The sequence below is a fragment of the Mchenga conophoros genome, linkage group LG12, assembly GCF_057382185.1.
Source record: "Mchenga conophoros isolate Kocher_MC1m ecotype Shallow Benthic linkage group LG12, M_conophoros_male_GT1.1, whole genome shotgun sequence".
Classification (NCBI taxonomy): Eukaryota; Metazoa; Chordata; class Actinopteri; order Cichliformes; family Cichlidae; genus Mchenga; species Mchenga conophoros.
The window spans coordinates 14,310,970-14,325,282 of record NC_140537.1 but is presented as its reverse complement, the minus strand read 5'-3'; the positions used below and the strand labels follow the sequence as shown (position 1 = coordinate 14,325,282).

Here is a 14,313-nt window from a genome sequence, read left to right as displayed (position 1 = left end):
AATTAGTTTCCTTCAATAGGTGGCTTGGTTCTTCTTTAGAGATAGAATTAGGATCTCAGTTATCTGACAGGGACTTGGAGTAGAGAGTAGGTGGTTCAGGCATCTGGCTAGGATACCTCCTGGGCAAGGTTTTTTGTCGTACTGGGAAGATGTCCTGGGGCAGCCCTCGGACTCACTTGAGAAATTTTATCTCTCAGCTGGCTTGAGAATGACTCATCGTCCTCCCAGATGAGGTGAAAAAGGTGGCTGGGGTGAGGCAAGTCTGGGCTTCTCTGCTGAAGCTGCCTCCACGACATAAACACAGGTAAGTGGTAGAAAATGGATGGATGGATTGAATGCTTTCAGGACACTGATAGATATTGGTATTGGTAGTATTTTTAGGTATTTCAGGTATTGTAAGGTGAATGCAACTTTTTAAACGTCACTTTTCCATTTCTCACTGAACCCCAGCAACTCAATCACAATGAAATTACACAAAGCCATATGTCAAACAGTACTGACCTTCACTTTGGCTGGCTGCTCAATTAACCCCCTCTGCTTTGGTCTTTCCACCTGCATAGTTACAAGTACACACTCGCTCATAAACATTCACACACAGCCACATAAAGAAAGTCATAACTGTTTTGAATAATTGATTGCTAGTGAAATTGTGTGGCTCTAGGGTTTCCAGGCTATCAATGTCCCTGTTTCGGGTCAGTGGGTGGCGAGGAAAAAGTAAACTTCTCATGCGAATTACTCATCATGTACCAGCCCTAAACACTCACCCCCACCCCCACACACATTTGGATAAGTTGCATCCTCACCTGAGATGCAGAAGATGTAAAAGGAGGGAGACCAGCGTAAGACCACTGAAACACTGTAGCTTTACTCTTTTTCTAGCTTACATGACCTCTGGATGGTGGAGAAATTCTTCCAGGACCATGAGAGGAAGATGCCTCGGGACAGTCTGATCACCTCTGAGAATGACAGTAAGCCCATTAGCATGCTTTTACATATTCTTCAGAGTTTTTATGACGGCAACACATTAATTCTTTGTGGCTGGGATGATACAAGTCGATTAGATTTACAGGCCTTTACTGGAAAAAAAATCTAATTTCTACACAAATATCAACATGTTTATTAGGGAAAATGTTGATATTGGTAAATACTCATTAGTTAAATAGAGGAAGAGCTTTTGGTCTTTGTGGTAGTTGTAGCTATGATAACTGATTTGAGTGTATTTTTCTGACAAAACATCCTAATTTATTGAGGTTAATGTTCAGTAAGATGAAGTACAGTTACTTGATGTCTGCCTCTAATTAATAAAATCATTAAAACGCCAGCTATTGCCCAGCACAAAGATGTTTAATCACCCAGTTCTTGCCTCCTGTTCACTTTGCTGCATATTTGGGAGCTGGCCTCTTGCCCTTGGCTGTCTCCCCCATCCTTGTGGGCTTAGTCATCCCGTCTCCCTTCATTAAGCCATTGTTTGCCTCTTTTGTGCCCTTCTGCTGCACCCAGCCATAATGACCCATGTGATGGCCACTCCGGTTACACTAAGGACACACATCAAAAGGCCGACTACATAAATATCTGTTCAGTCTGTCAGTGGTCCTCTTTGTTTTCCTCTTCATCCCCCTTTAGTGCACAATAGTTCGAGGTGCATAATGAGGTAGGTTAAGCTCCACCAGTGAAAGGGTTCACTGTGGTATTGGAGATGTGAAAAAAAAAAAAAAAACAGAAGGGCTGGATTTATAAAGAGGTTATCTAAAAGGTTTAGTTATGTTGTAGAGAAGTCAGATGTATTTATCTTAAAAATAACAAATGTAAAGTTGCAGGAAAAACACAGCACGATAATGTTAAAAATGTTTTATATCATGGAATACAATATTCAGAAAGAGAAAGAATTAATACTACTCATCTCGCTGCAAACCTAAAAAAGCTCTTAAAACAACATCTGGTCTGTGAAATAGCAGGAAGCCTACATGTCTTGCTTTCAGCAAATCTTTCCTTTCTTATTATTTTTGTAGTTTCTGTGTTTGCAATATGTACTTTATACTAAATCTGCACTTTAAAAATCATTATACTGTATCAATTAGGACTTAACATGATCAATAATGACACACATTTGTCAGTTTTTAACCAGGAGATCTTAAACTTTCCAGTAATCTAATTATGATCATCACTCATGCTGAGTAACTTAAAAAAGTTGTCTAAGACCTAAGTTTGTCTTTTCTGTGGACCCTTAAATTAAAGGCATCACTTTAAAAGGCACATTCTTTGCTACAAATATGCTCCCATACAACTAAACTACAGTCTTAATTTTTAAATTCATATATACTCAATGGACATTTTATGGAAACTTATCCTACTGGAATCAGAAATTTTGACTCTACAATCCAAACATCACAGCAGAAATCACCCAGAGAAAAAGCCTTGAGAACTGCTGCTCACTGGACATTTTCAAACCATTCTCTGTAAACACTAAAGCATCTCTGAAACACTCAGACCATCTGGCACCAATGACGATGACACATTCAAAGTCACTTAGAGCAGCTTTCTTCCCCATTCTGATGCTCAGTTTAAGCTTCAGCAGGTCATCTTGACCTCGTCTATGCGTCTAAATGCATTGAGTTGGTGCCATATGATTTGCTGATTAAATATTGATTTTAAAAGACAGCTGAACAAGTGTAACTAATGAAGTAGCCACTGACTGTATTAAGCTGGGACTCTGGTAACAGAAAATAGAGGGGAGCCTCAAGGTCATGAAAATTGCAAAGACTTAATGGGTTCCAATGTGATGAACACTCATCTATTTGTAGTGTGCTCATATCAAACTTGCCCTGATGATTAAAACAAAGTTTAGTTTGTGTGAGAACATAATTTTTAAAAGACATGATACCACAGATTATCGAATTTAAAAATGAAGCATAAGATAAAACGATTATGAGGCAAATGCAGTTATTATGGCTAAGATGAAAAAAACAAGGTATACTCAATTCTTTAATTAATTTTCATTGATAAAATATCTGTCTCCCATTGTTCACACTGGACTGGATTTTGCAGGTACTTATGCAGATGAAGGTTAGTCTTCAGCTTGTTTATTAAAAATACTTTAAATAAGCAAAATTACTAGAAAAAACAAAACAAAACAAAAAAACTTTATTAGACTTTATTTATGTTTGACTTTTGGCAGAAAAATAATTCCATGCTCGTGTTTCGTTTCTTCACACAGATGCTCCATTACTGTTGCCACCAACACACTTTGAAAATCATTTGAAGTTCTTTTGATTTTCCTCAGTCATCACAGTACTATCATGCCTTAAAACATGTGATAGCATGAGAGAGGAAAGGAAACTATTTAATTTAGCACGAGCCAACTTCACAGTATCAAAAGATAACTTTCTGTGAGCATCGCAGTGAAAAGAAAGCAACAGTACTGACAGATTGACAGTGTTATGTGAGTATAAATAGTAAGAAGTTAACAAAAAGTAATGTTTAAATGTCAACTGCAGGTGAACAAGATGCAGATTTGTCCTTGCAAGAGGAACATGAGAGTAAAACACACAGAACAAAAAGAAGAGATGGTGACAGGCAGAAAAAGAAGAGGAGAAATGAGAGAAGAAAAGGAGGAACAAGAGCGGGAGAAGGGGAAGAGGATTTACAGGCCGTATCTGAGAAAAGAGAAAGAAGCAAGCGAAAAAGAGCTAAGAGTAAACAAGAAACAAGCAGAAGAGAGAACAACGAAGAGGAAGAAGCTCAACTGACAGGTGGCAAGGGAACAAAAGCAAGAAAGGATATCAGAAATGAAAAAACACGCAGAATGGAGAAGGAGGAAGTGCGAGAAGTTGATGAAAATGTTGATAAGGGAAAAAAGAAACAGGGAAGTACCAAAAAGGGAGAGAAGAAAGAAGATGGAGGTAAACAGCTGGTAAAGGAAAAAGCCCGGGACATAAAAAAAAAAAAGCACAAGAAGGCTGAAACAAGGTAGTGTATCATCTTATAATTTCACCTTATCTATGGAAAACTCTGTCAGTTAGACAAAAAAAGGGCCCTAAAAGACATTAATGCTTCAGTTCAGAGCCAGAGACAAGCGAAGAGGATGATGATGAAGAAGAGGACAATGACAAGGATGTGGTGAGGCCGGAGTGTCTCTCTCCAGAGGAGCTGGAGAAGCTGAAGGAGGCAGTGGATGAGAGGAAGAAACTGATCCAAAGTCTAAGGGGAAAACCCTGGCCAATGAAAAAGAAACTTGTCACTTTAAGGTACTTCATATGGATAAATCATTCTGATTTGTTCTGCTGTAATTCAAAATACCAGAAGTATTTTGAACTCTAATATTTGCTTTTTTATTTCAGGGAGTCTCAGGAGTTTGTGGAAAAATATGAAGGTGCCTTGGGAAAGGGAAAAGGCAGGAAGCTCTATGCATACAAAGTCCTGATGACCAAGGTGAGGACTTACTTTTACTTCTTTATGTAATCATTAAATAACATAAACAAATACATGATTCATTAAAAAAATTATTCATATCATTAGAAATGGATGAAATTCCAACGGGACTTTGAAAACTTCAAAACTGCATGCATCCCATGGGAGATGAAAATAAAGGAGATTGAAAGTAGGTGTGCTTTTATTTTTTAAATACAAAGGGCTGCTCAATAGTCGCATATATCATTTCTAATTTCCAAGGCCTTATCTTTTCTGTGAGAAGCAGGATAGCTTACATTGTGGTTTTATAGCAGATGCACATATTCATTTGTTCATATGTTATTTTGTACTCTGCTCTGCAGGTCATTTTGGCTCCTCAGTTGCCTCATACTTTATCTTTCTGAGGTGGATGTATGGCATCAATATGATCTTGTTTGGTCTGACCTTTGGCCTGGTTATGGTACCGGAGGTATGCTGTCTTTTTTTTCATGCACCGCACCTGAATTATGTCTTTTGCATTTCCCCCCAAAAACGATGTAATCCTTCTCTGTGCATTTTGCTTACAGGCATTAATGGGGCGACCTTATGGGAGCATGCCAAGAAAGACTGTCCCCAGAGCTGAGGAGGCCAGTGCGATGGACTTTGCTGTTCTTTGGGACTTTGGGGTCAGTGGGTATTATTTTATTTGTCTTTGTTGGCAATTTCTCCTCTGATGTAGTAATAAATAGTCACCCCCAATTAAAGTATTGTATCCACAGGGTTACGCACAGTACTCAGTCCTCTTCTATGGCTACTACAACAATCAACGTACGGTGGGCTGGCTCAAGTTTCGCATGCCTCTGTCTTACTTCCTGGTTGGTGTCGGTACAGTGGCCTATAGCTACATGGTGGTCATCAGAACGTATGTTTGCTATGTCTATATACAAAAGACAAATCTATTCTATCCACAGTGTTTTAGTGAATCATGTACTTACTTTTAAATTAAAGGATGGCACGTAATGCAAATGAATCAGGGGTCGGCGATGATAACAGCTTCAATTTCAGCTGGAAAATGTTCACCAGCTGGGACTACCTGATAGGAAATGCTGAAACAGCAGACAATAAGTTTGCTTCCATCACCACCAGCTTCAAGGTTAGTGCAGCTCACTGTCTGCTTTCCAGTATGCTGATTAATGCAAGCCAAGTATCATACAGTACATTACACTCTACCACTTCTTCTACCACTATAGGAGGCAATCTTAGAGGAGCAAGAGAGCCACAAGGATGACAACATCCATCTGACTCGATTCTTGCGTGTGCTGGCCAACTTCCTGGTCTTGTGCTGCTTAGCAGGAAGTGGATACCTCATCTACTTTGTAGTGCGGCGTTCTCAGAAATTTGCCTTAGATGGACTGGAGAATCACACGTGGTGGGAAAGGAATGAGGTAGACATGAGAGAAAGAGAGAGGGGGAATTAATGAGAAATAACATTTACAAAAGGAAGTTTATGAATAATTTTGGCTGCAAGCAAAACTTGCTGAGGTTTAATTAAATAATATTTAGAATTTGTCCTGCAGTTCTTGTCCAAGGCCAAAATAGTGACAATAAAAAGTGCAATCCAAACCCAAAGAAAGGAGTTTTATAGTTTAACATAGTCACTAAGGAGCATTTTGGGAAAGTGATCAGGTCATTTGGAGAGGGGGTGTGGTGGGTGAGTCCAGATAAGATTCTTTACACAAGGTGAGAGCAGGTGAGAGTGCTGTGAGTATTTCTGGAGGAATGGACCAGTTTGACTGTGACGGGTAAGTAAATCTGAGAAGTGAACTTCTCTATGGGAACTGGGGGACACTGGAAAGCATCGAAATAAAGGCGTTAGACTTTAAAGTTTACAGGAGAGCATAAAGAAGCCTGCTTAGCAGTCAGGAGAAACGCGTAATCTGACTGGATGTTGGAGATGTTTCTTAAATATTGGCTGATGATGAAGCAGATAAGTAACAAGTTCCATACCTGAGCAAACTCACCTAGACCCAGATCTAAATGTTGAAGTTCGTTAGCTGTAGCACATACCACGTGTTCTACATAAAGCTGTTTGAGGTGAGTTGTTAAAATATTCTCAGTTTGCTCTGTGAATTACACTGGGGAAGAAATTTTAAACTGACATTTTGAGTCATGTGAAAAATAAAGTTTTCACAAGACTTTATGTAGACCATGTTGAAGACAGCAACACAGTTTACGTTTGTAAATTTCACCTGAAAAAACCACAAGACATCTGGACCAATGTCCTCTTAACTGACAAGACCAAAGTGGAGATGTTTCGCCATTAGCACCATGTTTGTGAAAAACACAGTAAAAACCAAACACAGAATATCAGCAAAACTGCCTCATACCAACTATTAAGCATGGTAGTGGAGGGCTGATGATTTAGGGTTATTTCACAGCCACAGGAACTAGGACCTTGCAGATATTGAACTGAATAAATGCATACTAAAGTATTCTAGAGTCAAATGTTCATCAAAGGACATCTGTCTGAAAATCTGTCTGAAAGCTAAAGACCTGCCTATGAGCTACAACTCTGCAATCATGGCATGTACTTAGTTTTCACAGGAGTGCACACCGTTCATGTCAATGGTAATATTCTGCCCAGATTTACAGCGATCACAGCCACCAGCTATTCAGTTGCATCAAATGTCATTTTTGTAAGGCGTTATACAAAGTTACACACTAAATAAAAAACCCATGCACTCCCAAGTTGTCCTCAGAGTAATTACATTAGTTTTCTGATGTATTTCTCAGGTGAACATGGTCATGTCATTACTGGGGATGTTCTGTCCGATGCTGTTTGATGTAATCAGCACCCTGGAGAACTACCACCCGCGGGTTGCCCTGCAGTGGCAGCTCGGTCGCATCTTTGCCCTCTTCTTGGGAAATCTCTACACCTTCATTATTGCACTCATGGATGAGATCAACCTTAAAGTGAGAAGTCATTGTGTATCGATTTATGAGATTGTAATTTTATAGGATGATTAATCCAAAGTGTTTGTCTCAGAGGAAAGAGGAAAAGGTAGTGAAGTTTAATATAACCATGTGGGAGGCCAGTCTTTACAATGGCACCGTTTTAGAAAACAGTACTGCTCCACCCGTCACAATCCACCCTGCTGATGTGCCCAGAGGGCCTTGCTGGGAGACAATGGTAGGCCAGGTCAGTGTGCATGTGTGCGTCTGTACTATTATGTAACTAAGTGATGTAATTGTTGTTATGGCATTAGGCTGTGGATACCAATAAATAAGGAAATGATAAAATTAATGACAATATGAAACAATCACATGAATATAGTGGGTAAAATAATTTAACTGCAATGAGGGGCCACTGGACGAGGCCATGAAGTATTTAGCCATGTTTTGTTTGGAGGTCAAATCATTATTTCACTCAGTGACATGCAAATAAATTAATACTTCTGAGCTGAAATGAACTAACTTACAAATTCAAATAATTATTTCCCCCATTATTATAATGCTTTAGTTGAAAATCAAAGTAAACATTGTAGTTGCAGTTTGTACTTTAGTTAACTTTGTATTAATGGATTTCTGTTGCATTAACTAAGGAAACATACTCTGATCTTATTGTTAAAAGCGATAAACATTACAAATGTTCAGGGGCTTTTATGTTGAAATAAAACTGTTGTTTTCAGAGTGGGTGATGATGTTAATTTTGATGTTGATGAGAAATTAATGCTAAATGATTTCTTAATTTGTAGGAGTTTGTTCGCTTGATCATATCTGACACAATGACAACTTACATCACACTGCTGATTGGTGATTTCCTGAGAGCAGTTCTTGTTCGTTTTCTCAACTACTGCTGGTGTTGGGACCTAGAGGCTGGCTTTGTGAGTCATCTTTTCTATCACTTATTTGTTACTCGAATTTAAAAATGTCACTCTTTGGAGAAAAAAAAAGTGTGGCAAAAGTAATAGTTGCCTTTAATTTCTCATTTGTAAAAGCCATCCTACTCTGAGTTTGACGTCAGTGGGAACGTTTTGGGCCTGATCTTCAATCAAGGAATGATATGGTAGGAAAGCAGCAATTGTTTCACTCAGAAGATTCTTATTTCAGGATGGTGTTTTACTTTCAGCTAGGTTCATCATGGTTTTCATATTGATAAAAGCCTCTTACTAGCTCAGCATCTGTCCTGCTTTTTCTAATCTTTGCTTTCAGGATGGGTTCCTTCTATGCGCCCTGTCTGCCTGCCTTAAACGTCATCCGGCTCCATGTCTCCATGTACCTGCAGTGCTGGGCTGTTATGTGCTGTAATGTGCCACAAGAAAGGGTCTTCAAAGCCTCTGGTTCCAACAACTTCTACATGGCCATGTTGCTGGTCATCCTCTTTCTGTCCACACTGCCTGCCATCTACACCATTGTCTCCATTCCCCCTTCATTTGACTGTGGACCTTTCAGGTAATGACACTAGTTCAGGGTATCTAGCTTTAAAATAAAAATGACTTGGGTTTTTATAACCACTACCATCTTTTTGACAGTGGTAAGAACCGCATGTTTGATGTGATCCACGAGACTCTGGAGTCTGACTTTCCTCCATGGTTTAGCAAAGTTTTCAGCTATGCCTCTAACCCTGGATTGGTGCTACCCTTCATACTTCTTATGGTGTGAGTTAACAGCAGACTATGTAAATCCATAAATAAGTATATTTCACAATGCTGTCATCATTTTCTTTCAGTGTTAAAGTGGTAAGAACTTTGGTGGTAATCATGTGTTATTTTATCTTTCAGACTGGCCATTTATTACTTGCAATCTACATCCAAAAGCTACAGAGAAGCAAATGTGGAGCTGAAGAAAAAGCTACAAATGGTAATTTCAGTTTTGCTTTTCCTCTAATGTAGCACGTACTGCTGTAGCTGTTTTGTGGTTTCTCTGACCAGAAATTGCACCTGAATAGCATTCAGAATCAAGTGACGAGTTTTGAGAGTAAAAAATATCCCAAGAAATTTCATGTATCTAAGTTGGATGTTCTCTAGGTTTGTTTTCATAGTTAATTTTAGCAGTTGGTATGCTTTCAAACAGCACTGAAGTTCACAAAGAGACCGCCCGAGGCCACTGTGATGCATGACTGCTGTCACGCAATTGTATTAGTGTTATCTCTCCAGCAGAGAGCAGCAAAGCCTGACAGTTCAGATCTATCCAAAAACCCACTACAGGTTCCACCAATAACAAATCTGCAGAAGAGATGCTGGGTAAATGTACGTGCTTGCTCTGAGTGATCTGAAAAATAACACGTGTGGGTATCTTTTGTTTTTGTTTTGTTTTTGTCTCTTGGTGATTTTTTTTAAGCAAAATGAGGAGAACAAGAGGAAGAACAAACGAGCAGCACTGAAAGCTCAAATGGATTTGGAGGAGGCCAGAAAGACTGCACAAGAGCAACAAAGGAACAACAATGCTTCAGTACAGGATCAAGAAGGTGAGTCTTTTGATTTCAAATATTAATAAAGAAGGTAAACCTGAAGATTTAAGATGATTTAAGATAATTCACAACTTCAAGATTCATCTTATTGTTTTAGGAAATTTGACTTTGTTGTGAAATTAACAAACATAAAAGTAAAAGTTGGGATGCTGTAAAATGAAAGAGAAATATTAACAGCACCATCAGTGTTATATTAATATCAAATACTGGATTTAAAAAAAAATGTATTTATTTACTTTTTACCATTTGAGAAAAATATCAGCTTATTTTGAATTTGATGACAGCAACACATCTCAAAAACCTTGGGGCAGGGGCACGTCCCCTCTTCTTTTATGCTGTTTACAACCCTTTTCACCTTTTCAACCCCAAGTTACCCAATTAGTTGGATGATCTATTGTAGTGTTTCAGAATAATTCAGAGTGAATAATCAGAGATTTCAGTCTAATCCACCCATTTTAAAATGGAGCCTTAAAGTGATCAAACCTGCGGCAAAGGCTCAGTTATTAAAGGAGTTTAAGAAGTAAGATGAAAAACATGCACAACATTATGTCAGTCTCTAATTACATAGAGGCAGTCCACCAAATCATCAAGCACTTAAAGTAGCATTATTCAGTATAGACACTGGAAAATCACCCTGCCACTCCATAGACTTGTACATGAAGCAAACTGTAATAGTTGTTTTATATTAAAGTTTTTGAATTCATATGAATACTCCCTTTGTATGCAACCTCAGCACAGAGCAACATGTACCCCAATTTCACGAGTGGATAACATATTTGTATTCCATCACATCAATGTAGTGGGAGTCATCCTGCCATGTTTAGAGTGGAGTTAATCCTGTAAAATGCTGCCATTCATACCAATATACTCTTTTTAGAATCTCTGTCTTGTCTCTCGCTCTTTCCACCCTCTACACTTAACTAGAAAATACCAAAAATATAATCTCATAATAATTATTATAAGAGCAAGTAAGGGATCCACAATGGACAACAGTACAACACACAGCTGTGAAATTATCATTATTGACTATGGGTAAAACAGAAGTTGCGCCTTTATCATTTTTGATAAATTTGACCACATGTTCTCTTTGACCTGCCTCTTTTTGCTCTCTCTCTCTCTCTCTTTGCTGTCATCAGCCCTCTCTATCCTCTTCTCTCAGTCTTTGTGCCGTCACCGAAAAGTTAAATGTGAATGAAAGACATAAACTGATCCACATCAGTTTATACCAATATTAAGACTTATTTAGTGTATTGATGACAAGCCACACTGCTGAAGCATCAACACCTCTGTAGGAGCGCGCTGTAACATCATGACATCAACAACACTGGATATTAAACCTGTTTTCATTCTATCCTGTACTTCTGTCAATAGAAAACTTAGGAAAATATAACATCTGAAGATAATGAGGATGAATGAAGAGTACTAAGATATGCTGTCATCACAATTATTATTTTAGTTACTTTTAGGGGTGCTCTGAATTTCCAGTGCTCTAAATTTGGGGGTGCTGGAGAACCCTCAAAGGTCTAAACTTGCCTTTGCAGAGGCTATAGCATCCATGTTTTCCAAAAAGAGTTTGAAATTTCAATTCATCTAAGCATAATGCTGTTTTCCACTTTGGCTCAGTTGGTTTTGAATGAGTGTTGACCCAGAGAAGACAGCATGTCTTCTTTGCATGTGCTTTAATGTCCATTTGTAGGTGCTCAGGAGTGTTGGCAAAAGTACAGACATTCTGTGCTTAAGTAGAAGTACAAATACTACTGTTAAAAATACTCCAGAAAAACTGAAGTACTAATTCAACTAATTTATTCAAGTAAAAGTAAAAAAGTACTGGCTCTGAAATATAGTCAAACCAAGAAAGTGAAAAGCAGCTCTTTGGAGGAGGTTTCTATTTTTTTGTGCAAAGCTAACTGAACCTTGTGTTATATTAAAATAATGATAAAATAATGTCAGTAGATGTGAATACAAACTATAACTCTATTTATATAGTATATATAACATATAGATATATCTACATTTATCCTATTTTCTGTTGCATACATAATAGAGGTTGACGTTGCTTCTAAACAGTAAAAGATACACATGAAAAGTGCTTGCAGTTTCATGCGACAAATTTGGAAACACAAGTTTTTTGCAGATGGATGAGCCTCTGCTTATCTTTGCTTCTGAGAAACTCTACCTCTCCAAGACACTCTTAGAAAGAACCCAATCAATGTTACTGACCTATTGCATGTTAACCTTCTGAGATATTTTCCTATCATAAATTCAAAATAAGTCAGTATTTTTCTTAAAATTGTACATCTTCTCAGTTTAAACATATGATATATTTTCTTTCTTCTATTGTGAATAAAATATGATTTGTAAAGTTGAGTGAGCTTGCAAATCATTGCAGTCTGTTTTTATTTAGATTTTACATAGCATGACAACTTTTGCTGAATTAGCTAATGAGATTTTTTTTTCAAGAATAGAGATTAATCTGGAACACAGAAGCAGTATTAGTCTTCGTAATATTAGCAGTAAAGGTTTACAGTGTGAACTGTCAAATGTTATTTTCCCCACTGGATTATACTCTGTGTTGATGGCGGTTAGCAGTGTCATTGTTTTGTCCCCACACCTGAAATCATAGATTCCTCTTATTTTGATTGCAGATGATACAGATATCCACGTCAGCGGTCAGAACCCTCCTCCTGTTGGCGGCAGAGGAAGCCAGATGCCGTCCAGCAGAGACTCAGGCTCAAGGACCCACGACCGTGGCAACCACGGGCCTTCTGGATACCTGCCTGGTTTTGCTCGGCAAACTGAGCCCAGGATGTACAGGGTGCCGAGCCTGCAGAGACACTGACACAACAACACAAAACAAATATGGGAAAATAAAGCACTTTACTGAGAAATTCATGCTGGACTGATAGTAGTTAGTGCACATTAATCGCTTCTTATGAATACGTTTTTTTTCTCCTTTACAGTCTGTGTATATGATGAAAAGATAGATGAACTGTACTGTCACTCCTTTGTTTACTAAATATATGTTAACAAAATCAGTGCTTTGTTTTCTTTTTAATTTTACATTAAAGTTCTCATGTAGTCCTTGTCTTAAAGCTATTAACCAACTAAAAGCACCCTCTGGATCTGCAGACTTCCAACAAGGTTAACAGTCCACTTCTCTATGATGTGTAGAACCATGTTTTTAGCCTGGAAATTTCAAATACCGCAAATATCTGTATTTCATCTGTATTTCTAAGAATATAAATATCTGTATTTCCTAAGAATGGCTCCAGAGTCCAGTAACCTAGCTTTTTTTTTTTGATCGGTCAAGATAAAACCGTACTTTCTGTGTTGCAGGTTAAGCCAAATTTGACTGTATTCCTCTGGATTGATTATATTGAATGTGGGGGAAAACTAGATTGTGAAAAAAACCCTCTTAAGCCTTTTTAAAAAAAATACAATTTCAGATGTCTTGCTTTGAAATGATCTTGAACTGTGGAATCCAGCAATGCCTCATTTGGACATATATGAATAAAACTCAACCCTTTACTGGTGCTATGACACCAAAATATAATGGGGTCTTCCTTCACTTCTTCAGCCTTCAAAGTAACCAGCCTGGTAGTTTCTTAGAACTGTGACCGGGCCAAAGTATTAAACAATTCATTAGACACGGAGGCCATTTAACCTAACTACCAAGGTTTAAATGAATCATTCACCTCTTGCTGGACTAGATGCTCAGCTTGACTCTAATTTTTTATCTACATGTGGTAAATATGATACAATCCATGAGTTTTAAGTGCCACATCAGAAGCCAGGTTATTAATTTTTGCCAAAGCAAAATGAACAAAACTGTGCCAAAAATTCAGATTTGACCCGCATCATGTAGCAGAGATATCTGACTCGTATCATCTGATAAATGAGCGGCCTTATCAAGTGTCCCTACAGCTAATTGCACTCTGCACTTGCTGGACACTGAACAGTCCTGTCAGTCAACCTGACATTTAAATCAATGACGTAACACCGTTAGCCAAAACTAACATTAATTGAACTTTAGTAACATGACAGTCTATATTTACACTTCTTTCATCTCAGTTTTGTGCAGATTTGATTTGATGAAGTTTTAGATCTGTACAATTTCCAGGTGGCTGCTGAGGAATAACTGTTGTTTCTACATTATTTATGACAACAGGCTAGCAAGCGCATAATGCGACAGACCTTCAGTGTCAGTCAAATCCACTTCTACTGATGCTCATGATCAATTCATGGCGAGTAAGCATTAAGTATTAATTCTGCAGTTATTTGAGATCCTGAGAATTGAGTAAGTCTCTATGCTTTGTTCTTTCACCGGCAGCCAAGGGGCTGTCAATCACAATATTTAGTGAAAGCTGACGCAACTTTGATAAGCAATAAAGAATCTGCATCCTCTCTGTACACCAAGACTCAGTCATAATCTGCCCCACACTCTATTTGTCCAGGTA

At 38.2% G+C, this 14,313-nt stretch overlaps 1 protein-coding gene across 1 annotated transcript; it reads left to right on the top strand.

Moving 5' to 3' along the window:
• Positions 1-912: 912 nt before the first annotated feature.
• Positions 913-13,393, top strand: tmc1 (transmembrane channel-like 1). The gene is made up of 19 exons (XM_085293104.1): positions 913-968; positions 3,495-3,966; positions 4,056-4,244; positions 4,338-4,428; positions 4,516-4,597; positions 4,770-4,876; positions 4,974-5,072; positions 5,166-5,308; positions 5,395-5,539; positions 5,637-5,831; positions 7,180-7,359; positions 7,433-7,585; positions 8,142-8,270; positions 8,385-8,452; positions 8,599-8,838; positions 8,919-9,044; positions 9,168-9,246; positions 9,727-9,853; positions 12,502-13,393. Exons 1-19 carry the CDS (start codon positions 932-934, stop codon positions 12,693-12,695), a joined length of 2,856 nt encoding a protein of 951 aa, XP_085149230.1. The 5' UTR covers positions 913-931; the 3' UTR covers positions 12,696-13,393.
• Positions 13,394-14,313: the final 920 nt, after the last annotated feature.

What these genes read in the sequence shown, in the direction of transcription:
- tmc1 (XM_085293104.1), top strand. Translation starts at nt 932, where the DNA reads ATGCCTCGGGACAGTCTGATCACCTCTGAGAATGACA. An exon ending in CCATCACCACCAGCTTCAAG is followed by an intron (nt 5,540 to 5,636) that starts GTTAGTGCAGCT and finishes CTACCACTATAG; the next exon opens with GAGGCAATCTTAGAGGAGCA. An exon ending in TGAAGAAAAAGCTACAAATG is followed by an intron (nt 9,247 to 9,726) that starts GTAATTTCAGTT and finishes ATTTTTTTTAAG; the next exon opens with CAAAATGAGGAGAACAAGAG.